General features: G+C 47.9%; 1 protein-coding gene across 1 annotated transcript in view; it reads right to left on the reverse strand.

Annotated features, from left to right (window-relative positions):
- LOC142255196 (cytochrome P450 2D3-like) overlaps positions 1 to 26,348 on the reverse strand; it is a 68,845-nt gene that overhangs the window by 36,969 nt on the left and 5,528 nt on the right. Inside the window, exons 2-4 of the mRNA XM_075326695.1 lie at positions 11,300 to 11,462; positions 10,690 to 10,842; positions 6,627 to 6,787 (exon numbers count right to left, since the gene is read on the reverse strand). Coding sequence (XP_075182810.1) covers positions 6,627 to 6,787; positions 10,690 to 10,842; positions 11,300 to 11,462 — 477 coding nt within the window. The remainder of the gene's footprint in view (positions 1 to 6,626; positions 6,788 to 10,689; positions 10,843 to 11,299; positions 11,463 to 26,348) is intronic.

Raw genomic sequence — 26,348 nt, forward strand, 5'->3', positions numbered from 1 at the left:
CACATCCATGCGGACCAAGTCCTCGCTGTGTTTGTGACGGCGAGGTGATAACCATGCTCTCTTCCTCTAACTTCTCCCCCCAACCTCGTTCAACCGAAATTTGACCAAGGTCTCCCTCATCTGCTGAGTCTTCTATGCCCATCGAGAGTTCGTTCTCCCTTTCTTCCTGGTCTCCTGCACCTTCCTCAACATTTTGGCTGCTACAATGCACCCTTGTTAATCCCTCTCCCCCACCGTCCCATGCCTACCGCCTTGGTGATGCTGAACGTCTGGACCTTGTAGACATTGGTATACCTTGCGCATATGAATCCTCCTGTACTTCCTCCCCTTCATCTTGTCCCACCCCCTGATTCCAAATAGTGTTTAACGTGTGCTCCAGCATGTAAATGACTGGAATTGTCAAGCTGTTAATGGCATTGTCAGTGCTAAACATATTCGTTGCCATTTCGAAACTGTGCAGAAGGGTGCATAGGTCCTTGCTCTGAGACCACTCCAGCAGTGTGATCTTCCCCACCTCTGCATCTCATTGGCCCAGGCTATACGTCATAACGTATTGCACCAGGGCTCAGCGGTGCTGCCACAGTCGCTGCAACATGTGGAGAGTCGAATTCCAGCGTGTCGGCACATCGCATTTCAGGCGATGATCCGGCAGGCCGAAAGACTTCTGGAGCGATGCAAGTCGGTCAGCTGCGGTGGTTGAATGGCGGAAGTGAGCAGAGAGTGACCGTGCCCTGTGCAGAAGCCCATCTAGGCCGGGATAGTGGGTTAAAAATTGCTGGATAACAAGGTTCAACATGTGAGCCATACAAGGCACGTGTGTCACCTTGCCCCGGCGTAGGGCCGCACCCAGGCTTGCAGCATTGTTGCACATGGCCTTCCCTGGCTGCAGGTTGAGTGGAAACTACCATTTAGTAAACTCACTCGCAAGAGCTGACCACAACTCCTCAGCTGTGTGACTCTTATTTCCAAGACATTTCAAGGTAAAGACCGCCTGATGCCGTTGAGCTCTGCTGCCAGCATAGTAAGGAGGTGTGCGGGATTCCTTGTGTGCAGTTACAACGCGGGTGGCCTGACCAGGCAGGCTTGGGGCGGAGGTGGAGGACCCAGACGAGGTTGAGGAGGCAGAAGCAGTGGTAGAACTTCGACATACAGAGGATTGACGCACAAGTCATGGGGACGGCAAGACTTGTACAGCAGACCCTTCTCCATCTCTCACCATAGTTAATCAGTGCCCAGTCAGCGACATGTAACGCCCCTGTCCATGCTTACTGGTCCAAGTATCGGTGGTGAAATGCACCCTGTCACACACAGAGTTTCTCAAGGAAGCGGTGATGTTGTGTGCGACATGCTGGTGTAGTGCAGGCACACCTTTCTTGGAGAAGTAGTGGTGACTGGGTATCTGGTACTGGGACACTGCGACTGACATAAGGTCTCGAAAATCCTCTGTGTCCACCAGGCGGAAAGGCAGCATTTCGGTAGCTTACAGAGGGATAAAGTCAACTTCTTAGCTTTGTCATGGCTCGGAGGAAATGGCTTTTTATTTGTCCACATCTGAGGGACCGAGATCTGGCTGCTGTGTGGAGACGGTGTTGAGTAGGCTGTCCCTGGAAAACTGCAGGTCTGTGAGGAAAGTGCAGGCGGAGACATGATGTTGCCTTCATCCAAACTTGGTGCTCTTGATGTCTGAGAGAGCTCTACACCAGCACTTGTTTCCCCTTCCAAAACAACTGACGACCTGCCAAGCAAACTGCCTGTTGCGGTTAAAGAGGTGGAAGGTCTGCGTGGAAAATCATGTGTGACAGCTGTCCCCACAGTCAGAGGATGAAGAGTGCGTGGATGCACTTGAAGGGGCAGACGGTGGTTGGCCCGCTCCGCTAGGCCGCATTGTAGCACAGTGAGCTTCTCACTGGGACTTATGCTTGTTATTCATGTAAAGATTCATGGAAGAAGTTGTCAAACTAGTGAGGTTTTGGCCTCTAGTTATAGATTGGCAACAAATCTTACAGATCACATGATTTGGGAGATCCTTTGCGATGTCAAAAAAGGACCAGGCTAGGCAAAGCTTAGAGCCCATGTGACCTGCAGAGCCGCCCCGACTTGTGCTCAGAGGCAGAGTTGTGGCTGAGGATGCAGTTGTTGATGTGCATCCAGTACTCCGACTCTGTCCAGGAAGACGCAAGGTAACTTCGTCGTCAGTCGCATCCTCCTCCACTGCCTCTGGTGAACTCCTCGGGTGCCTGACTGTGGGTTGACAGTAAGTGGGATCTAGAACTTCATCATCAAGCGTTGTGTTTGCACTCCCCTCGCCCTCAGACCTAACCTCTTCCTGCCCTGACAGAATAGTTAAGTTGTCATGCCTATCAGGTATCTGAGTCTCATCATCATCAGTATGTTCCTCATTGTCTCCACCAAGAGGTGTTACGGTTTGTGAATGAGGGTCTACATTATGCTCAGAAACGTTGTCATCAGGGCCTGAATCAGACTCACAAAGCTTCTGGGCATCACTGCAGATCATTTCCTGGTCTTTACTCACTGTAGCTTGGGAGCAGACCTCTGATTCCCAGCCTATAGTGTGACTGAACAGCTCTGCAGACTCAGCCATCTCTGTTACACCATACTCTGTAGGGCGGGTGGATACTTGAGAGCTGGGAGAAAGCAAGTGCGATTGGGGTGACAACTCAGAGGACTGTTGTTTTTTGGATGTTGAAGTTGAGGTGGAGGAGAGAACACTTGTTGGAGCACTTGCGATCCATTCAAGCATGTTCTTTTTTTGTGCATCATCTACCTTTGTTACAGTTGTTCGGTTCCGTAAAAAAGGGAGCACATCCGATTGTCCACGGAAAGTAGTAGACATCTTACTTATGCTGGAAGATGGCCTTTCTTCAGCAGATGTTAATGTAGCTTTGCCACCTACCCCATGGACACAAACTTTTTTTCCTTTTCCAACACGCCTGTTCCACTTTCCACCAGCATCTGTCTTTTTGCCACTCATTTTGTTAGCAACAAATTGGACACTTATAATGTGGTAGCAAAAATGGACAGGTGGTGTAGATTGCAGAGGTGGTATAGCTTTATTGACAGCTGAAGAACCAAAACTGACTATCCCAGTCAATTTTAGTATGCCCTTAACAGTGGCAGCACAGTTTGCAATTAGAATTGAGTAGCAAAAATGACAGGTGTGTAGCATGCACAGGTGCTGTACCGTGATTGGCAGCAAAGGAACACTAAGGTAGTATCCCAGATAGTTTTAGTATGACTTTAACAGTGGCAGCACAGTTTGCAATTAGAATTGAGTAGCAAAAATGGACAGGTGTGTACAATGCAGAGGTGGTCTAGCTTTATTGACAGTTGAAGAACCAACACTGACTATCCCAGTCAATTTTAGTATGCCTCTAACAGTGGCAGCACAGTTGCAATTAGAATTGTGTTGCAAAAATGGGCAGGTGGGTAGAATGCACGGGTGCTGTGGGTCAGTGGACAGCAAAGGAACACTAACTTAGTATTCCAGACACTTTTAGGATGCCAGAAAAAGTGTCAGCTCTTTGGGGAAATAAAATAGTGTGGCCAAAATGGGCAAGTGGGTAGAATGCACGGGTGCTGTGGGTCAGTGGACAGCAAAGGAAGCCTCACTTTCTATCCCTGCTAATGAAAAAATGCAGCAAGGAATTGCCTGAGCTGAGGTAGCCAGATGCTGTTATCTAAAGCCCTGTACAGCGTTAGCATGGACCTGCCTATCAGCTATGGCTATGAACGCCTGTAAATCAGCCCTGAAAAGGGCTGAAATAACCAGTAGTCCCTAATCCCTAAAGAGCTGTGTAGATTGCACTGTATCTCTATAGCGCACACAGCAGCAGAAGCAGCGGGTGCGGTGACTGTCACCCTCACACAGCAGAGAGATAATGGCGGCAACGTGGAAAATGGCCGTGTCTTATAAGGCAAGGACATGTGACATGCACAGCCTATGACACACGCCCTTGCTTGTCTGGCAAAAATCCACTTTGCAGTGTGTGTCTCTGTGATTTGCTGACAGCCTTCCACCCCACTGTACGAGCGGTTAGGGAAAAAAGAAAAAAAAATGGTGATCGTCATTCTCTCAGCACTGCTGAGCACCACTGATCTAAACCCCGTCCCCCCGCACACTATACGCTGAATTTTGATAATAGCGTGATTCACAGTGACTCACACTATTACAGTGAAAATCCAGCTACTATCTAGCTAGGCTTTTTATTGATCGAACCGTTCTCGAACGCTACTCGAACTGTCGAGCTTTTAGCGAAAGGCTCGAGTTCGTTGAACGTCTCGAACACCCCCCAAAATCACTCGAACATGAAATTGGCGAACCTCGAGCCTCGAACATCACTCATCTCTACTTATAAGGAGAAAGATCACCTGCGGCAAGCTACCATCGGGTCCAGAGTGGTGTACCATGTGGAGGTGGTACTGGAGACCCGTGGTGGAGAATGAAGTAGGTAGCGGTTCCCGGCTACCCTCCTACAGTTAAAATGTGTACCTCCCATTGAAAGTTAAGTTATGGACCATGGCTCATGAACTGGCAGAGCCAACCCAAAAACTTTCTTGGGTCTTGTAATTAACCCTACCTACTTTCTTGTTAGCTCCACTGTCAGGACTGCAACACCTCTGGAGAGGTTGGTTGGAGAAAGGGCCTGCAGTAGAATCGGCCGAGGCCCAGTCACTAACAAAACCGGTGCCTAACCTCCAGGCCAAGGGTTCCCGGACTTTGGAACTCTTGGGGTGGACTGGCGGGCGAGGGACTTTGCCCAGACATTGCAAACGCCCCCAGGAACCCGAAACGGTGTACACTTGGATTAGCGGTGGCACCGAGGGTAAGTTCAGGTGTTTTGAGTGGCGGGAGAAAACAGGAAATGTAGATGATTGTTTTCAGTGTTTGCAACATTCAAGTAATGTGCCTCCCATAAGGGATAAATGTTTTACATGTTTTATCCTTGTTACTTTTCTATTTTTACAGTTCCTGAAAAAATAAACGTCAGTGGCCGGACAGCCCGCGGGCAGGCTGTATTCAACCAAGGGGGAGTGTGATGCCCTGGCAAAACAAGGTAGTCACAAATAGTTCACATCCTCCTTGTTACCATCACAACCCACACCTAGGCATAACACTCAGCCATAAAACCCTGGTCACCCCCTCATGATAACTAGGACATACCAGTGGGCGGGATCAAGTGGATGAGAATGCTTACCTAGGGGTCCTGAGGAGTCAAGGGTGGGAACTCCAGAGACAAGCTTTGACAGTTGAAGTGTGGAGAGCTGACTGTAGTGTAGTCAGGGGTCGTAGCCCCTGGACTACTTGGCTAAGTGGCAGACGGTGAGCACAGCCACAGGCGACGGAGATCTGGTCACGGGAGACCTAAAGTGGAGTGGGGCAGGGTTGTAGCCCGCCGATACCCACAGCGGGAATCCGGTCCGGAGGCCGTGCACAGTTGGGGTGCCTGGACCCTAGGGCGAGGAAGGTTGCAAGCCCCTCTCCAATTGACCAGCCGGGGACAAGGTTCCAGACATTGTCCCAATTTACTGCCCAGATAGAGCGAAACGGAAGCCCAACGCCGGGGATAGGGTGTCCGCCAAGAACCCACTAAAATCGCAAGGGTCAGCTTTCGCGGGCCACAGCTCCCAACACAAATAGAACTGGGAGTGGACTTCTCCGTTCCATGCAACGTCGTCCAAAAGAGAAGTAAACAAAGTGCAGGAGGAAGGGTTATCTGCTCATCAACCTGGGTGTGGGACCCGTGTGAACCCTCCAAAGGCAGCCGGCCACTGGCAACTTGGTTTACTACTGGACTTGTGTGAAATTATTGAATTGTGAGTACACCACTGTCCCCCGGTCCGGTCGAGCGTGCCACCTCCAGCAGTCATCCCTCCCATGTTCCGACACAGGGCCCCGGGACTACACCTCCTCTACCCGTGGAGGGGATCCCATATTGCTGCCCCACTCCATCAGCCCCGGGCGCCCCATCACCAGGCAGCGGTGGTGTCACCATCTCTCATCGCAACCCACAGGTGGCATCACAGACAACCTCCCTTGTAAATACCCCCCTTTCCGACGATTGTGAGGACAGGCGGCCATGCGAGCCTGGGTCCAGTCACCACTCGAGCCGCAGCAGTGAGCCCGGATCCTAGCAGGCCCCCCGAGAGAGAAGCAGCAGCGGCCCCTGCCCGCAACACTATCACTTGACAATCATGAGTCTTTAATAATATTTGTATTCTCATATGGATCAAGGGGACTTTTTTTGGATCTCCTTTGTCCCCAGGGCCAAGGGATGATTCCAACCACTCCAACTGGTGTTTTTTTAGGTGGCCCAACTAACTACATTTTTGTAGGTGACGCTCCTCATTAGTAATGTACACAGGAAGCCCCAAAGTAAAAAATAGAAGAAGCACTGTACATAATAAAGAATTTTCCAGTTCATAGAAAGTGATTCGTGGAACTTACCACCATTCCTTTTAATAGTTGGGCAAGTAATATGATAATTCTTTATTTTGGTTATTTTACAAACCAGAAAGCCCTGTAAAGGTCCACACTAGTGAACATTGGTTAAAACAGTCTTCACAAGTACAAGAGAACAGATACTGTTGGCCCAAATTTGTCTTACCTGAGCCCAAATACCTGAAGCTGCCTTCATATTTTCATGTACAAGGTTAAGTATATCTCGGAACGTTGGGTCATTATATTCATAACGTCTCCCAAACACAATCATACAAATTATGTTGGACACGGCATTATCAATGACATGGTGTGGATCAAGTAGCGTATCTGCAAAGACAATACTATAGTAATTATTGAAAATTAAACTTTTATACACAGGTAATGTTTTCTCAAGAGCAGTATTCTAGATTTGTAATTTGTTTCAATCCAGCTCAGCTATATTTATATACTTTTTCCCTTTCATTGTAGATAGTTGGGTTATATGATCTCCAGTCTTTGGGTAGCTCCAGACACCTCCCCTCCCTCCCAGTTCTGTATGACCCCCTGTAACTAAAAATATAATTTCTCTTTCATAAAAGAAAGCAGAAATGTCATACGTGAATCCATATAATTAACTGAAATGAATCCATATAATTAACTGAAATGATACTGTCTGTCTATCACTGTAAGTGCAATGTGCAGAATCGATTGTATAAGCTGCTTCACACTGGTTAGAGCTGACAGGAAAAAAGTTATCACAAGCAGAAGGCAGGGAAAAACACGCTGAAGCTGCATCACATGGTATTGGCTCCTCAATGTGCATCAGAGCACTAAAGTTTTACCATATGTCATTGATCTGTGCTTCGCTACTATTAGATGGCAAGGTATCTTGTGGTCCTTCTTGACAATGAAAAGCGCGTCGAATTGGGGCTCTGAGGTTATGGTCTCACTGATACAATCATGGCTAAAGCTAGTTTTTAATCCATTGTTCTCTTATGGGTACTAACTAATATGCTCATATACCTCTTCTGTGCAACATATTACCTATTTGGTGTGAAACTAGATATATCTTTGTTATGTAATATTGTGCCTAATTGTGTGTACATTGATCTTTCTTTTTTTTTATTACTTAAAGGGAATCTGTCACCAGATTATATAAACTGCGGCCACCACTACTGAGCTCTTATATACAGCATTTCAGAATACTGTATATAAGAGCCCAGACCACTCTGTATGATGTAAAAAACACTTTTAGAATACTAACCTAGGGGGTGGTCCGGTCCAATGGGTGTCGCTCCTCTACAGTCCAATGCCTCCTCTCTGCTGCAATCTTCGTTCTCATTCTACCCAACCCAGTGTAGATGACGCCTCAACATCATCATATAATACAGAAAATAAGGTGCACACTAACCACTATAAAAATTTAAAGGGAACCTGTCATCAGAAAATTAGCTATAAAGCTAAAAGTTCCCCCCTCTGCAGCTCCTGGGCTGCATTCTAGGAAGCTTCCTATAGTTTTTTTGGCACCTTTTATAACAAAATAAACACTTTGTAAACTGGTACCTTTTCGTATGCAAATTTCTAAAATCGTCCATGGGGGCGGGCTGCCTGGGGTCCGTTGCTGTCCTCCTGCAGATTTACGCCGCCCCCGAACGCTGAATTTCAAAAGCTCAGGATGCCGCCCCTGGGTGCCCGTGGTCCCGCGCATGCGCTGTTCCACTGTAGGGGTGCCGTGCACTGCGTGCACGTGTGACCACTAGTGACGCTTTGCGCGGGCACGAGGTTATGGGCGGCGCTGTGAGTGTCATCAGTAAGTGCCGCCCATAACCTCGTGACCGCACTTTCTCCTATGACTCCAGCGTTATGCGCAAGCGCTCGCTGGCCTGATGCCCGGACGTCCCCTCCTTCCCATCTATTTCCTGCTGCTGAGCAGGATGGGAAGGAGGTGACGTCCGGTCATCTGGCCAGCGAGCGCTTGCGCATAACGCTGGAGTCATAGGGGAAAGTGCGGTCACGAGGTTATGGGCGGCACTTACTGATGACACTCACAGCGCCGCCCATAACCTCGTGCCCGCGCAAAGCGTCACTAGCGGTCACACGTGCACGCAGTGCACGGCACCGCTACAGTGGAACAGCGCATGCGCGGGACCACGGGCACCCAGGGGCGGCATCCTGAGCTTTTGAAATTCAGCGTTCGGGGGCGGCGTAAATCTGCAGGAGGACTGCAACGGACCCCAGGCAGCCCGCCCCCATGGACGATTTTAGAAATTTGCATACGAAAAGGTACCAGTTTACAAAGTGTTTATTTTGTTATAAAAGGTGCCAAAAAAACTATAGGAAGCTTCCTAGAATGCAGCCCAGGAGCTGCAGAGGGGGGAACTTTTAGCTTTATAGCTAATTTTCTGATGACAGGTTCCCTTTAAACATGAAAAATGGCAAAGCATTACTGCTATTGGGATACTATGAACAATGAAAAATACATTTAGCTATCTGGAAATAATGAATATATGAAAATGGTATTGCAAAACTGCTATGAATACTTGAAAGTAGTAGAGATGTTTAGCAAATGTATTGATCAATTCAAATGAGCCCAAAACCAACGACAAGGTAATGTCTAATTTTTCGGGAACCTAACCTTAGTGTCTCCATGTGCTATTAAAAATCTGCAGGTATGGGCAGACAGGCTCCTGGCTATATAGGATCGTGAATAGATTCTGGTAATAGGCCAGAGTTCTGGGTTCTCAGTCAGAAGAAACACCATGCTATTCAGAAAAAGACTGACTGGAAAACCTGTGTGTGTGAATTAGGGGCTAGCCTAAAAACACATGACTATAATACAGAAAATAATCTGCACACTAACCACTATAAAATATATTTTATAGTGGTTAGTATGCAGCTTATTTTCTGTATTATAGTCATGTATTTTTAGGCTAGCACTTAAGTCACACACATAGGGGTTCCAGTCAGACTTTTTCTGAATAGTCTCTACATCATCCACACAGGTTCACTGCGGTCCTGTGCAGGCACTCTTTGATCTGCCCTTCTGAGGGCAGATCAAAGCACTGTAATGCACAGGTGCAAGGAAAGGTTAAAGACCACTGACGCATGCGCACTACAATACTTTGATCTGCCCTCAGCAGAGCAGATCAAAGTGCGCCTGTGCAGGACCTCAATGCCGGCTAGTGCGCATGACATAGGAAACGTCATGCACCCAGGCCTCAGAGAGGAGGTGCCGGATCGGAAAGAGCGACACCGATCAGGCCGCCCCCCCCCCCTAGGTGAGTATTATAAAAGTGTTTTTTTACATTATACAGAGCAGCCGGGGATCTTATATACAGTATTTTTAAATGCTGTACATAAGAGCTCAGTGGTGGTGGTCGCAGCTTATAGTCGCTAAATCTGGTGACAGGTTCCCTTTAAGATATATGACAATATTGTAACTGCGTATGTATGCTGCCATTTGCTTCTTGTATTTTACTATGCAGTAGGATCATTTATATGTGAGACTCATCCATTTTACTATCTTTGTGTTATGTAAGGTCTTTAGACCTCTTTTCTTTCCCATTATATCTTATGTCTAGTATTTTACTGTAACTAAATTGAATTAAAAATACATATTTTTTATAAATTTGAAATTATTCTGGGCTTTGTTATCCATTTTGGTGGTTACATACTGTATATTTATTCTTATACTATATATCGGACAATTTAATTGAGGAATTATTTTTTTTTTTATTTAATTGTAAATTTTAAATGGATTGATGACATGTTGAAGTTTTTCCTGCTTGGTATCTCATTTAGAACAAAAGACAAAACTGGAAGGAGCGCAAACTAGGTTCTTACCCAGGAGAGACAATGAAGGTAGGACACAGGTACTGCTCACCTAGAGGGGTCGTGAGAGTTACAACCACCTATATGGGCATAGATAAAACCACAGTTGCTGCAGCCCCATGTGCCGATCCAAGAGAGTAGATAATGATAGGGTTAATGCCGCATTTGCCATACCAGGAATATAAATCCAGTAAATACTTTAAAAGTAATTTATTGTGTTACACATTTTGGAGACTCCATCTCCTTCTTCAGACACTATCACATTGTGTCTGAAGAAGGAGATGGACTCTCCGAAACGTGTAACACAATAAATCACTTTTAAAGTATTTACTGGATTTATATTCCTGGCATGGCAGAGCGGCATTAACCCTTTCATTATCTACTCTCTTGGTATCTCATTTATGCATCAAGATATTTACCTTTACTCATCTTAAACTCTGTAATTAAATGTATACTCTCTTCACAAATCCTCTCTTCGATGGACTTTTTACCCAAACCAAAGTTCCGAAGGGTAGAAAGAGTGAACCGCCTGTGCTCCTTCCATGCCTGCCCATAAGGAGCTACTACCAGACCTGGAGAAAAAAATTCAGATTTATAACATAATACAAGAATTCCTCCTTAAGAATATCACCTAAATATTCAGCATAAAATAGTCTTGTAGAGGAGTGATCTTCTCTAAGAAAACATTAGTGCAAATCGCATGTATGCTTACAGTCTATACCTCCTGGAGGGGCTGTGGCAATCCTGCTTTCATACTTTTTCTAATAATAATAATAATAATAATAATAATAATAATAATAATAGCTATGGAAACTATTCTTTAGGAAGTTCAGTCATTCATTACTAATTATCCATAGTAAAAATCTATAAAGGGGAAAATATGTCAACTGCTGCCTGTATATGATCAGTACATGACCAGTACATGACCAGTACATGACCAGTACAAGTCCACCTCTCTATCCAAGTCATTAGTGACATTTTAGAAGAGTAATTTAGCATCCTCCAGGGTCAGTAAACCTCTAAGATTACCTTTGGTTCCAGAGATGTCTGCAATCAGCCTGTTATGAGGCCTGTCTGCATAGTCATGTTCTTTATTTACTAAAATTTCTTTGAGATCTTTGAGTCCTTGGACCACCACAGCTGGTGTGAACCCTAAATAAATAGTATACACTGATCCATATTCCTCAGAAAACTAGAATAAAAAAACAACACGGCGGTTTATTGAAGATTTATATGCAGAAAACTTTAAACATACTTAATTAGTGCAATGAATGGACAGCAAGGGGGTCTGTACCAGATTATGCCATCTGTCCAAGAGTGTGACTCAACTCAATAAGAATGTAAAGAAAAACTCTAGCTTTTCCTTTGTTTGTTTGTTTTTTAAGCTCTGGAGTGGTGCTTTAAACCTAACTTTCAGCCCCTCTGTCACATACTTATCCACCAGGTTTTTCATCCTTTTTTTGCACCTCTCCAGATCCCATGGCACTATATTGTGCCCGAAACTTCCTGAAAGTCGGAAGTTACATTACAATCGTTCAATGCAACACTATGAGAGTCAGAACTAGGCCAGAACAAGGCTTTCATAGACTTGTATTACGACCTCCGCAGCCGCCGCGCTCCATGTGAGTGGTTGTAGAGGAGACCGGGTTTTATGCCGCGCTAGTCACCAAATCCAGGAGCCATATAGGGTTAATCCATGTCTTTTACTAAACAAGAACAGGTCTACGCGTTTCAAGGGACTCAGCCCTCTTCCTCAGGACATGTGTTAATGACAGGATAAAATTAACATTGTGTCATTAACACATCCTGAGGAAGAGGGCTGAGTCCCGAAACGCGTAGACCTTTTCTTGTTTAATAAAAGACATGGATTAACCCTATCTGCCTCCTGGATTTGGTGAAAATTGCGGCATAAAACCCGGTCTCCTCTACAGCCACTCATATTCATACTTTCGGGGCTGCAGCTGATTCACCCTGCGATTATGCCAATATAGGAGTTATGACTGGCACAACCCCTATAGGTGAGTTTTTCCATTAAACTTCCTCTTTACTGTTTATCAGTTAAGACTCTCTTGCGCTTTCTTGTCCACAGTTTGTTTGCCGTGCTCCATGTAACACTGGAACAGCAGGCAGGTCACAAATCGCCAGTGACCGAACAGAGCGACACTGGAAATGGATGACAATAGGGTGACGATCAGGCAGGGTGTGGGGGACTTATATTTAATGCATCACTCCAGAGTTGAAAAAAAAATATTCTGGAGTGGTGCTTTAAGCTAGAAATAATCAAAAGCTGAAAATACTAAGAACTATCAGTGAAAGGCAATGCAAAACTCTAACAGTCCCCCTCCCTTAATATACATCTAATATATAAAGCTGAGTGTATGTACTATATGTGTGTGTATGTGTATATGTCCGCTAAAGGATTCCAAACCGTTGCATGTACAATCACAAACTTTTTTTGCACAGACACCCCATTTGACTTCGGGAACGTCATAGAATATGTGCGCTTTACAGTTACTCTCCAAAAAACCTGCCTCCAGGGAAAGAGACAGACAGACTGGGAAAGAGACAGACAGGGAAGGAGACAGACATAGGGAATGAGACAGACACAAAGAAAGAGACAGACAGGGACATACAGGGAAAGAGATAGACAGGGAAATAGACAGACAGACAGGGAAATAGAAAGACCGGGAAAGAGACAGACAGGGAAAGCGACAGCCAGAGACAGACAAATAGATAGAGAGACAGATAGGGAAAGAGACAGACAAAGGGAGACAGACAGAGAGAGAAAGAAAAACAGTTACTATCCTGGACAACACCGGGTACTACAGCTAGTTATACATAAAATATACTGCTTTTAAAAATGTATTCATACCCGGGAACTTTTTTTTTTTTCACACTACACCCATAAACTTCTCTCCTCCTCTCTCATTCGCTCCTCATGCAGCTGCCACCAAGACTTCCCCCGAGCATCCCCCGTCCTCTGGAATTCTCTGCCTCAACACATCAGATTATTTGCTACACTTGCAAGCTTCAAACAAAACTTGAAAACTCATCTGTTCAGGAATGCCTATAATTTTCAATAACCTCACTGCTTTACCACCACCACAGCTACTGCCTCACCACCGTGCGGAGCTGCCGCCCAATAAACACCCCACCTATTGTCTCCTCCCCGAAATCCTACAGAATGTAAGCTCGCAAGGGCAGGGTCCTCTTCCCTCTGTACCAGTCTGTCTATTGTAACTTGGATATGTATTCTCTATGTAACCCCCTTCTCATGTACAGCACCATGGAATCAATGGTGCTGTATAAATAAATATTATTAACCCCTTCAGCCCCCAGCCTGTTTTCACCTTAAAGACCCGACCATTTTTTGCAATTTTGACCAGTGTCACTTTGACAGGTTATAACTCTGGAACACTTCAACAGATCCTGGCGATTCTGACATTGTTTTTTTGTGACATATTGTACTTCATGTCAGTGGTAAATTTAGGCCGATATGTTTTGCGTTTATTTGTGAAAATGTCAGAAATTTGGCGAAAATTTTGAAAATTTGGCAATTTTCAAAACTTGAAATTTTATGCCCATAAATCTGAGAGATATGTCACACAAATTAGTTACTAAATAACATTTCCCATTTGTCTGCTTTACACCAGCGTAATTTTTGAAAAAAAAAAAAATTCCGTTAGGAAGTTAGAAGGGTTCAAAGTTCATCAGCAATTTCTCATTTTTCCAACAAAATTTCCAAAAAAAGATCTTTTAGGTACCACATCACATTTAGAGTGATTTGAGAAACCTAGGCGAAAGAAAATACCCAAAAGTGACCCCATTCTAAAATCTGCACCCCTCACTCTGCTCAAAACCACATCCAAGAAGTTTATTAACCCTTTAGGAGCTTCACAGCAACCAAAGCAATGTAGAAGAAAAAATGAAAATTTTACTTTTTTAACACAAAAATGTTACTTTAGCCATAAAAATTAGTATTTTCACAAGGGTATCAGGAAAAATGCATCATAAAATGGATCGTGCATTTTCTCCTGAGTACGCAGATACCTCATATGTGGTGGACATCAAATGTTTGGGCACACGGCAGGACTCGGAAGGCAAGGAGCGCCATTTGAATTTTTGAGTGCAAAATTAGCTGCACTCATTAGCGGACGCCATGTCGGGTTTGAAGACTCCCTGAGGTGCCTAAACAATGGAGCTCCCCCATAAGTGACCCCATTTTGAAAACTAGAGCCCTCAAATATTTTTTCTAGATGTTTGATGTGCACTTTGAACCCCTGGGGGCTTCACAGAAGTTTATAACGTTGAGACGTGAAAAGAAAAAAAATGTTTTTTACCACAAAACTATTGCTTCAACCAGGAAGCTTTTTTATCACAAGGGTATCAGGAAAAAATACACCATAAAATGTATTGTGCATTTTCTCCTGAGTACGCAGATACCCCATATGTGGTGGAAATCAAATGTTTGGGCACACGGCAGGACTCGGAAGGCAAGGAGCGCCATTTGAATTTTTGAGTGCAAAATTAGCTGCACTCATTAGCGGACACCATGTCGGGTTTGAAGACTCCCTGAGGTGCCTAAACAATGGAGCTCCCCCATAAGTGACACGTGACACCATTTTGGAAACTAGAGCCCTCAAATATTTTTTCTAGATGTTTGATGTGCACTTTGAAGCCCTGGGGGCTTCACAGAAGTTTATAACGTTGAGCCGTGAAAAGAAAAAAGGGGTTTTTTTACCACAAAACTGTTGCTTCAACCAGGTAGCTTTTTTATCACAAGGGTATCAGGAAAAAATGCACCATAAAATGTATTGTGCATCTTCTCCTGAGTACGCAGATATCTTATATGTGGTGGAAATCAAATGTTTGGGCACACAGCAGGACTCGGAAGGCAAGGAGCGCCATTTCACAGCAAAATTGGTTGGAATTATTAGCGGACGCCATGTTGCGTTTGGAGACCCCCTGAGGTGCCTAAACAATGGAGCTCACCCACAAATGACCCCATTTTGGAAACTAGACCCCTCATGGAATTTATCTAGCTGTTTAGTGAGCACTTTGAACCCCTGGAGGCTTCACAAACGTTTGTAATGTTCAGCCGTGAAAATATTTTATTCTTTTTTTTACCACAAAATTGTTTTTTCAAACAGGTAGCTTTTTTTCACAAGGGTATCAGGAAAAAATGCACCATAAAATGTATTGTGCAATTTCTCCTGAGTACACAGGTACCTCATATGTGGTTGAAATCAATTGTTTGGGCGTACGGCGGGGCTCAGAAGAGAAGGAGCGCCATTTCACAGTAAAATTGATTGGAATTATTAGCAGATGCCATGTTGCATTTGGAGACCCCGTGAGGTGCCTAAACAATGGAGCTCCCCCACATGTGATCCCATTTTGGAAACTAGACCCCCCCATACAAAAAAATTAGTTTGTCGAAATAAAAAATACAGACATCAGTAAAAAAAAAAAATATGAGCGCCTGCCACTAAGACCAGTGCCAAACGTGAGAGCAATGCACGAGTCTCGCATCACATCATCCACTCCAGTCTGGAAGTGAGCAACTGCGCTGGATAATGCGATGCGAGAGGGCGGGGCAGCAGATGAGAAAGGGCGCAGCGGATGGAAGATGGTAAAGGGCGCAGCGGATGGAGTGGCAGAGGATGGGAAAGGACGCAGCGGATGGAAGATGGGAAAGGGCGCAGCGGATGGAGAAGCGGCGGACGATGGGGGGGAGGGAGGTGAGATGGGGATACCTACCTTACAGGATGGATCTAGGCAGCAGGATCACAGCAGACAGAAGAGGCAGCAGATGAAGGGGGCAACAGATTGAGGAGTGTGAGGGGGGCAGTAGATGAAGAGGATGGGAGAGAGCAGGCAGCAGATCGGGGAGGGGGGCAGAGTCTGATGGGAGAGAGAGATGGCACATGGAGGAGGGGGGCCCCGGGGGAGGGGGGCCCCCAGAACATGGAGGGGGGAGGGTGGCTTGCAGCACATGTGGGGGGAGGGTGGCTTGCAGCACATGTGAGGGGAGGGTGGCTTGCAGCACATGTGGGGGGAGGGTGGCTTGCAGCACATGGAGGGGGAGGGTGGCTTGCAGCACATGGAGGGGGAGGAGGTGTAGTGGCGATGGAGAAGTGGCAGCCGATGAAGGAGGCGGCGGCGGCGGCCGATCGGGAACAGTGGGGGCCAATTCGGGGGCAGCAGCGGCTGAAAAAGGTGGGTTCGACGGCGGCGGGGACAGTGGCAAGCGTGGCGGCGGGGACAGTGGCGAACGTGGCGGCGGGGACAGTGGCGAACGTGGCGGCGGGGACAGTGGCGGGCCGGGCGATCGGGGACAGCGGTGGATCAGGAGCAGCGGCAGGGCGATCGGAGACAGCGGCGGGGCTAGCGGTGGTGATCGGAGACAGCGGCGGGGCTAGCAGTGGCGGGCGGGGCGATCGGTGACAGCGGCGGGGCTGGGGCTGGCGGGCGGGGCGATCGGAGACAGCGGCGTGGCTGGCGGTGGCGGGCGGGGCGATCGGAGATAGCGGCGGGGCTGGCGGTGGCGATCAGAGACAGCGGCGGGGCTGGCAATGGCAAGCGGGGTGATCGGCGACAGGGGCGGGGCTGGGGCTGGCGGGCGGGGCGATCGGAGACAGTGGCGGGGCTGGCACTGGCGGAAGGGGCGATCGGAGACAGCGGCGGGGCTGGCGCTGGCGGGCGGGGCGATCGGAGACAGCGGCGGGGCTGGCGGTGGCGATCGGAGCCGCGGCGGGGCTGGCGGTGGCGGGCGGGGGGATCGGAGACAGCGGCGGGGCTGGGGCTGGCGGGCGGGGCGATCAGAGACAGCGGCGGGGCTGGCGCTGGCGGGCGGGACGACCGGAGACACAGCGGCGGTGCTGGCGGTGGCGGGCGGGGCGATCGGAGACAGCGGCAGGGCTGGCGGGGCGATTGGAGACAGCGGCGGGGCTGGCGGTGGCGGGCGGGGCAATAGGAGACAGCGGCAAGGCTGGAAGGGCGATCGGGGACAGGGGCGGGCGGCGGGGGCAGCAACTTACCGATGGGCACCCGCAGAGACCGCTCTCCTCGGCTTTCAGGGACGGACACAGGTCACTGGCACCAGATCCACGGTGATTGGAGAGATCGGTCACAAGACCGGTCTCTCCAATCAGAGCTGGGGGCGGGTGAAGCACCGATCACCCAGCTCCAGCCAATGGCCAGTGCTACAGCAGCACTGATCAGGGCTGGATTTCAATGTTCCAGCCATTTTCAATGGCTGGAACATTACAGTGACTGTAATTGGCTGAGCGGCGTTCGTCAGCCAATCACAGCCTCTGTAGGTTCGGGGAGGAGGCACCACCCATCCTGAGGTCAGGCAGAGTTCCCCTCCTTCCCGAATCTACCGTTTAATTAAACAAATTTCACTCCCCGGGGCTCCGGGACCCCGATTTCACCATGACGTACTGGGTACGTCATGGGTCGTTTAGCACCATGTCACCATGACGTACCCAGTACGTCAAAGGTTGTTAAGGGGTTAATAATAATAATAATAAATAATAATTGGGATTTTATATGATATACTAACTCGAAGTAAAAAGTATTTGTAAGTAGGGATGAGCAAACCCATGGATATTTGGGTGCGTTAAACCAGCACACACAAAAAACAAATAGAGTTCGGCACCCGATCATGATCCCGAACTTGACGCCGGACAACAAACCCCATACAAGTCAAGGGGGAGCCCAAGTTCAGGGCTGTAATATGGTCATAGTAAGGGCTAGGGGGCTGCAAAATGAACCTAAATGGGGGTAAGAGCATGCCAAACCAGCACAGATTTTACAGCCCAATTTCGGGGCTGTATTAATGGTTGTAGTAAGGGCTAAGGGGCTGCAAAATGAACAATGACTTAAAGGGCTTCTGTCCCCATAGCAATTATGGTTACATAGCAAGTTAATGAAGAAACTAAAAATGTTAACAGTGACCCCACAAGGATGGATTTCAGAGATTCTTCACAGACCAACAATTTTAAAAAAGGGCCTTACAGAGCTTCAATTCACCCACACAGTCAGGATAGGCAAAGTTGTCCCACGGAGCAATAATCTTAAAAAGGCCCATACGGAGTCTGTCACAGCTCCAGCTTGGTGGGGAATTTCAACCCTAAAAAGCTGAGTCTCAGTAAAGCCTGCTGTTGTTTTCCCCTGCCTGTGCTGAGCTGAAGTTGGTCATGTAGGTGTTACACTGACCAAATGAAGAGGAGGTGGACGAAGTGGAGTAGAAGTAGGAGGAAACACGGACAGAGAAATGTGCACCAATTATCGGTGGTGTTAGGACAGGGGCTAAAATGGTTTTCTCCTAAGGCTCAGCCCACATTACATTACACCCTGCCTACTCTGTTTTCACACTGCACCATCACAGCAGAGATTGGAATTGGACCCTCACAGAACACATTTTTTTTTAAAAAGCCCTAGAGAGTGCCTGTTTTCCAAGTTCCCCCAACAAAGCCTAATGTTCAGCTCAAGTTGCGTACAGTATAGCTCTTGCAGTTAAAAAGCTCATAGTTGGATTTGTGATCGAGCTGGAGCTCTGCCATCTAGACTTGCTACTGCCAGTCCCAGCCATTTAGACTTGAAGCAGCTCACCCATGCTGCTCAGTGTCTATCCCAGGAAACCAAAGCATTTATTTTGAAAAAACTATTGTTCAAAACAGCCAGTCATGTCTGAATATGACAGCTTTTAATAATGGTTAAGACTCTGTTTCTCTTTTTAGATTTGGTGGTATTGTGGCTACTAATAGATTACACCGCTTGTACGCTGCTGTTTTGACCACTACGCAAAGCTGTATACAACGCAGTATGAGGTTTCAGAGATATTCACAAAACAAGATACACTGGAAAACACTGGTTTTTGGTAGACTGGGCTAATAGATTACACTGACTGTATGCTGCTGTTTTTGACAGCTACGTGTGATGTGTCGCGGGCGGAGGAGGGGACGCTGCGCTCTCCCACTGCTCGGGTCCGGCCACTGCTGCTGCGGCTGCTACTCAGTGGTGGCTCAAGCGATAGGCCGGATCCCGGGGACTCGAGCGGCGTTCCTCGCCCGTGAGTGAAAAGGGTGGGGATTGATTGTGGGGATTTGAGATTGTCCGTGACGCCACCCACGGTTGTGGTGAGATTGGTGACACCACCGCTCCTCTGGACGGGGATCCCGGGAGCGATGACAGGGAGCAGCCTGGATGTTAGTTCTCCCCTCCGTGGTGAGGTTGGTTGTCCCGGGGCCCGGTGCTGGGGTAGGGATGGATGGCAGGCGGGTTACGGGGCCTGGCGAGGTGGAGGGTCGCGGGGGCAGCGCTGTGCCACACGGCACAGTGGTACTCACTCAGCCAATGATGTACACAAAGTCTCCGGTAAAACAAACGGCTGGATGGACGGGTCCCACAAACGGCTGCGGTGTTTTCCCCTGACCCCAGGTTGGTAATGTAAGTCCTTTCCTGCACCTTCCGTATACTCCTCCTGCGCTCCGGTTTCCAGCTGGCTCTCCGGTCCGGTACCGGTGGGCCACCGCCCAGCCCCGGCTACCTACGGTTCCACCAGACTGTCTTCCCGGCTCTTGCAGATGGCCACTACCATCTGCCTGACTGCTGCACGAGGGCCCTAGGCTCCAACCTAGGCCCCAGTTTGCGTCTGCCTCTCTGCAGACCTCCTCTCTCTTCCTCTGCCTGGACTTGTCTGCTCTAGTTTCCTGCCTCAGGCCAGCCAGACTCTTCGGTGGGCATGCCTATCTGCTTGACTCCGCCCACCTAGTGTGTCTGTTTGAACCCAAGGGAAGGAATCAGGTCTCACTGGGGATGTCTGTTGTGAACTGCTGGAGGTGGGGGTGTGTGTGTGTGTTGTTACCTGTGGCCCCTGGCTTGTCCAGGGCGCCACAGATGTAGGGCTGTATTTCATTTAGAATTACATGCACTTATCATTTTCCCTCACTCCTACAGCATCCTATCCCTACAATGTATTTTTTTTCCTAACTGCACATAGCACTGTCCCTCACTCCAATAGCGTACTCTCTCTAGTCTAGTGAAGGCAAAACGGCGGCACGGACAGTGATCTGGCTCATCCCTATTTGTAAGTTAAAAAATACTGGAGTGGAACAATCAGAGGAAAAGTATAATAGAAACACGGGCACCACTTCTGCATCTTTTTACCCACTCCAGGTTATGTCTGAGAAATGCTGAGTAGAGTTGAGCGAGGTTAGCGGTTCGAGGTTCTCCAGTTCGCGGCTCGAGTGATTTTGGGGGCTGTTCTAGATAGAACTAGAACTCGAGCTTTTTGCTAAAGCTCGATAGTTCTAGATACGTTCGAGAACGGTTCTAGCAGCAAAAAGACCAGCTAATTACTAGCTGGCTTTCCGCTGTAATAGTGTAAGTCACTCTGTGACTCACACTATTATGAAATTTCAGTGTATAGTGTGCGGGAACAGCGCATTCAGATCACTGCTGTATGGATAATGGCGATCGCCATTTTTTTTTTTTCCTTGTCTTCCTTCCCTAAGCGCGCGCGTGTAGTGGGGCGGGCCAGCATGTCAGCCAATTCCAGACACACACAGCTAAGTGGACTTTTAGCCAGAGAAGCAATGGCATGTGTGATAGGATGTCCATGTCACATGTCCCTGCATTATAAAAACGGACATTTTCCTCCAGCACGCCATTATCTGCCTTCTGCGTCCTTGGTGTCAGTCACCGCTGGCGCAGCTCCTATCTCCGATACTGCTGTGTACGCTCTATACTCAGCGCTGTACAGAATAGGGATAGAAGTTTCTATCAGTCCTTTTCAGGGCTAATACCGGCAGGGTCAGAGCCATAGGTGACAGGTCCGTGAAAACAGAGTTTAACAGCTACACAAGATGACAGCGTCTGTGTAGCTAAGGTCAGGGATTTCCTCGCTGCATTTCCCCATTAGGAGGGATAGAAAGGCAGGCTTCCTTTCCTCTACCCAGAGACCCACAACCCTGCCACTGTACCCTCCTGCCCTTTGCACACTCAAACTCATTGTTACTAAGCCATTATACTAGCAAACACTGAGTGAACTTAGTGGCATCCTAAAAGTGGCTGTTGGACTTCTGTATTGTCCCACTAGTGCAAAGATATTTGCAGCACGTCTGCCTGCATTGCACACTCAAACTCATTGTTACTAAGCCATTATACTAGCAAACACTGAGTGAACTTAGTGGCACCCTAAACGTGGCTGTTGGACTTCTGTATTGTCCCACTAGTGCAAAGATATTTGCAGCACGTTTACCTGCATTGCACACTCAAACTCATTGTTACTAAGCCATTATACTAGCAAACACTGAGTGAACTTAGTGGCATCATAAAAGTGGCTGTTGGACTTCTGTATTGTCCCACTAGTGCAAAGATATTTGCAGCACGTCTGCCTGCATTGCACACTCAAACTCATTGTTACTAAGCCATTATACTAGCAAACACTGAGTGAACTTAGTGGCATCCTAAACGTGGCTGTTGGACTTCTGTATTGTCCCACTAGTGCAAAGATATTTGCAGCACGTCTGCCTGCATTGCACACTCAAACTCATTGTTACTAAGCCATTATACTAGCAAACACTGAGGAAACTTAATGGCATCCTAAACGTGGCTGTTGGACTTCCATTAGTGTCCCACTGGTGCCAAGCTATTTCTAGCACCTGTGCAGGACACCCTCCTGCTCTGTTTTTAATAAGCTATAATGATAGCAAAAAATGCTGCCATTTAGTGGCATACAAGAACTGGCTGTTGTATTTCATTTTTGTCCCACTGGTGCCAAGCTATTTCTGGCACCTGTGCAGGCCACCCTCCTGCTCTGTTTTTAATAAGCTATAATGATAGCAAAAAATGCTGCCATTTAGTGGCATACAAGAACTGGCTGTTGTATTTCATTATTGTCCCACTGGTGCCAAGCTATTTCTAGCACCTGTGCAGGACACCCTCCTGCTCTTTTTTTAATAAGCTATAATGATAGCAAAAAATTCTGCCATTTAGTGGCATACAAGAAGTGACTGTTGGACTTCCATTAGTGTCCCACTGGTGCAAATCTATTTGCAGCACCTCTGCATGACACTGTCATGCACATTTTGCTACGCTAATTTTATAGCAAACTCAGGGAATTCCTTGCTGCATTTGATCATTCGGAGGGATACAAAGTGAGGCTTCCTTTAGCTTTTCCTTCTGTTCATAGACAGCATCTCCAAGTCCACACTCGAAGAGCAATTTCTCCTCCACGTCTAAGTGTGGAGAGGCAGCTAGTGCGCATGCGTGTGCCGATTTACCCCAGCCGCAGCCTAACTACAGTGTTTCGCCTAGTGAGTATGCTCAGCCTGACTGTGCCATTCTTGAGGCTAAGTCTTCATTTCGGGATAAAGCGCATGCTCCCACACTTAGTGCGAAAAGCCTCTTTGCACAGGTACTTGCACTCCAAGCCGGGTCTAAGTCCTGTTTTGTGCCTAGACACCATGCTAAAGCTGATAGTCTTTTTTCAGAGACTGTATTTCATGCTACTGAGCATGCTCAGGCACCTACTGCATCAGAGACTAGGTCCGGTAATTAACTCTTTGGCCCTGCCCCTGATGTGGGGGGCCCATATAGACCACAGGGCATCAGGTGTCCTGACGATGTGGCCAGGCCACTCCCAAATGCCTTGCAGAGGCCCGCCCCTATGACTCGTCACCTCATTATTGATGGCCAGACGATGACTGGTGAGGTGTTTGTGTCGTGGCAGCCATGAGGTCATTATTGAAGTTGCGGTTCCAAATAGGACGCTAGTTATGCCACTCATGACGTGTCACTCTGCTTTTGTCTCCAGGAGGTGCATTGTGGTCCACCCTGGTTTGGGGCGGACCCAGGTTATAAAACGGGCTGGAGCCAACAAGGAGGTGCGCAGTCTTCTATTATGCTCCGAAAGAGCACACCTCCATGTGTTGAACCCATTGCGGCTTTAGGCTAGAGGTAGGCAGGGATAGGGCGTCGATGCAGGCCGCCACCACAGTTGGTAACGCAGAACGGTTAAGACCAGCTCCTGTACTACAAGTCCTGCTTGTGCAGCCCAGTGGCATTAACAGGCCTGCTGCTGCTGATGCGCCTGCTGTCCACAGGTGTGGCCCCAATGCACACGGTCAGCGTACTGAATGGCCCCTGTGATGTTAACAGTGAGTTCCTGGGCTGGGTGGGCGTGTGGACCCTGTGACGCTAACAGGGCTCCCAGTCTCCAGATCCGAGTGGCGTCTAACTCGGTTCAGGCAACTATTAGTTTCATAGCCACACAGATCTGTATCCTCCACCTAACCTTCCAGTTGCCAACCTCTCCTTTTCCATCTGGGAGCACGGTGGACATTGACTGCTGATGGGGATATATACCTTTCTCTTTCTTTTCTTATTAATTTTCGTTATATAGCGGTAACATAGTATATACCACCTTATCCAAATCTGCCAGTCCCACCGTAACAGATGGTGTTTCTTCATCAAATGTTACTTTTGCTTAACCACCAAACCCACGGACACAAACTTTTTTCCCCTTTCCAACACAACTGTTCCCCTTTCCACCAGCATCTGTCCTTTTTCAACTCATTTGGTTTATGACCAAAAGTGCAACTCTGCAGGGACACCGTACTCAATGCCATCTCAGCACAGCAGCCAGCCCTCAGTCCCTCAGATGTGGACAAGTAAAAGACCATTTCCTCCTATCCATGACAAAGCGTTGAGATTCACTCTGTGCAGCACTGGTGTTTACTGGAAAAGCAGATCTAAGAATCCGTACCATCTTTTGCAGATACTCCTGTATACGTGCGTCCCTTTCTATGGCAGGAATTATTTCGCCAAATTTTGTCTTGTACCAGGGATCTAACAGTGTGGCAACCCAGTAGTTAGCATTACTTCGAATTCGTACAATCCGAGGGTCATGTTGTAGGTAGTGCAGCAAGAAGGCGCTCATGTGTCTTGTGCATCCAGGAGGACCAAGTCCTTGGTGTGTTGGTGGCAGAGAGGTGAGAATCGTGCCTCCTTCCTCTGTCCTCTCCCCCCAACCTCGCACAGCCGAAATGTGAGCAAGCTCTCACTCATCTGCTGAGTCTTCCATGCCCATCGCCAGTTCGTCCTCCATTTCTTCATGGGCTCCTGCACCTTCCTCAACAATTTTTGCTGATACTATGCGCCCTTGTTAATCCCTCTCCCCCACCATGACTGCCGCCTAGGTGCCGCTCACCGTCTGGACCTTGTAGATCTTATTATCCCTTCTGCATATGACTCCTCCTGTACTTCCTCCCCTTCCTCTTGGACCAACACCTGACTCCGAATAATGCTTACAGTGTGCTCCATCTTGTAGATGACCAGAATTGTCACGCTGAGAATGGCATCGCCAGTGCTAAACATCTTCGTCGACATTTGTAAACTGTGTAGAAGGGTGCATAGGTCCTTGATCTGACACCACTCCAGCAGCGTGATCTGCACCACCTCTGGATCAAGTTAGCCCAGGGTATACGTCAGACCGTATTTCAGCAGGGCTCTGCGGTGCTGCCACAGACGCTGCAACATGTGCAGATTCCAATTCCTGCGTGTCGGAACATCGCATTTCAGGCGTTTAACCGCCAGACCCTAAGACTTCCGGAGCGATGAAAGTTGTTGAGCTGCTGGGTGCGAAGGATGAAAGTGAGCACATAGCAGCGTGCCCGCTGCACAAGGCCATGTAGGCCGGGATGGTATTTTAAAAATTGCTGGAGAATCAGATTCAACACGTGAGCCATATAAGGCACGTGTGTCATTTTGCCCTGCCGAAGGGCCGCAGACAGGTTTGCATCATTGCCACACACGGCTGTTAAGTCACCAACGTAGTCCACTCAATTTGTACTCCGGTCGCCAGGTGACAACGTGTTCCTTTCGTGCATAGTGCTAATGATGGGAAAGGAGTCGATGCCAGCGGTGCAGGTGGACGCAGGTTATGGTCACCCACTGGGTTGCGTTACCTTGACAGATACAGAACCACTGGCTGAATGTAGGTGGTGGGTATCTCACAGATGAAGTACCATCATTCAGCTACAACCAATGGGAAGACACCACAACCTTTTTTAGGCCCCTCCTGTCTGCAGACCACTGCCAGACAAAGCTATGAACCTCTTGTTACTGTTACCCCCAGTTCAGTTTTATGATTTTGTGTGCTTGTTACCTGACTACTTTTCCTGCTTGCTGTTTATATACCTCGTTGGCCGATCCACATTTCACCTCTGCTTGTTTTCTGATTAAGTCCTGGCCATCCCATTCTGTTCCTCTTCCTTAATTAATGTTTTTGACCCTGCATGACTACTATTCTCTGGAACTGCAGCCTTCCACAGGTATTGATCAACTTGGGCCCTGTGTAATTCCAAATCACTGTATAGGGGTTAAAGGGTTTCAGGGTTCTGGGTGTCCAGCTTGGTGAGTGGCTTGCCTCTAGCCTATCCTTTACAGCCCATGTGAGTGTGTCGATCCAGGCAGGCGTTACACCGTGCCCTCTGCAGAAGGCCATGTAGGCTGGGATAGTGTTTTAAAAATTGCTGGACAACCAAGGTCAACACGTGAGCCTTGTATGGCTCGTGCTTGGCACGTGTGTCACATTGCCCTGAAGAAGGGTCGCAGACTGGTTTGCATCATTGTCGCACCCGACCTTCCCTGGCTGCTGGTTGAGTGGAGACAACCATTGATGAAACTCGGTCTCACTCTCCAGAGCTTACCGTCCACAACTCCTCAGCGGTGTGACTCACATTTCCCAGACATTTCTAAGTAAAGAGTCGACCGCATCATGCTGTTGAGCTGTGCTGCCAGCATAGTAAGGAGGTATGTGGGATTCCTTGGGCGCAGTTACAAGGAAGGGTGGCCTGACCACACAGGGTTTGGGCCGAGGTGGAGGACCCACACGAGGTTGAGGAGGCAGAAGCAGTGGAGGAACTTGTACATACAGAGGAAGGATTGACACACAAGTCGTGGGGACGGCAAGACTTGTACAGCAAACCCTTCTCCATCTCTCACCATAGTTACCCAGTGCCCAGTCAGCAACATTTAACTCCCCTGTCCATGCTTACTGGTCCAAGTA

The sequence above is a fragment of the Anomaloglossus baeobatrachus genome, chromosome 10, assembly GCF_048569485.1.
Source record: "Anomaloglossus baeobatrachus isolate aAnoBae1 chromosome 10, aAnoBae1.hap1, whole genome shotgun sequence".
Classification (NCBI taxonomy): domain Eukaryota; kingdom Metazoa; phylum Chordata; class Amphibia; order Anura; family Aromobatidae; genus Anomaloglossus; species Anomaloglossus baeobatrachus.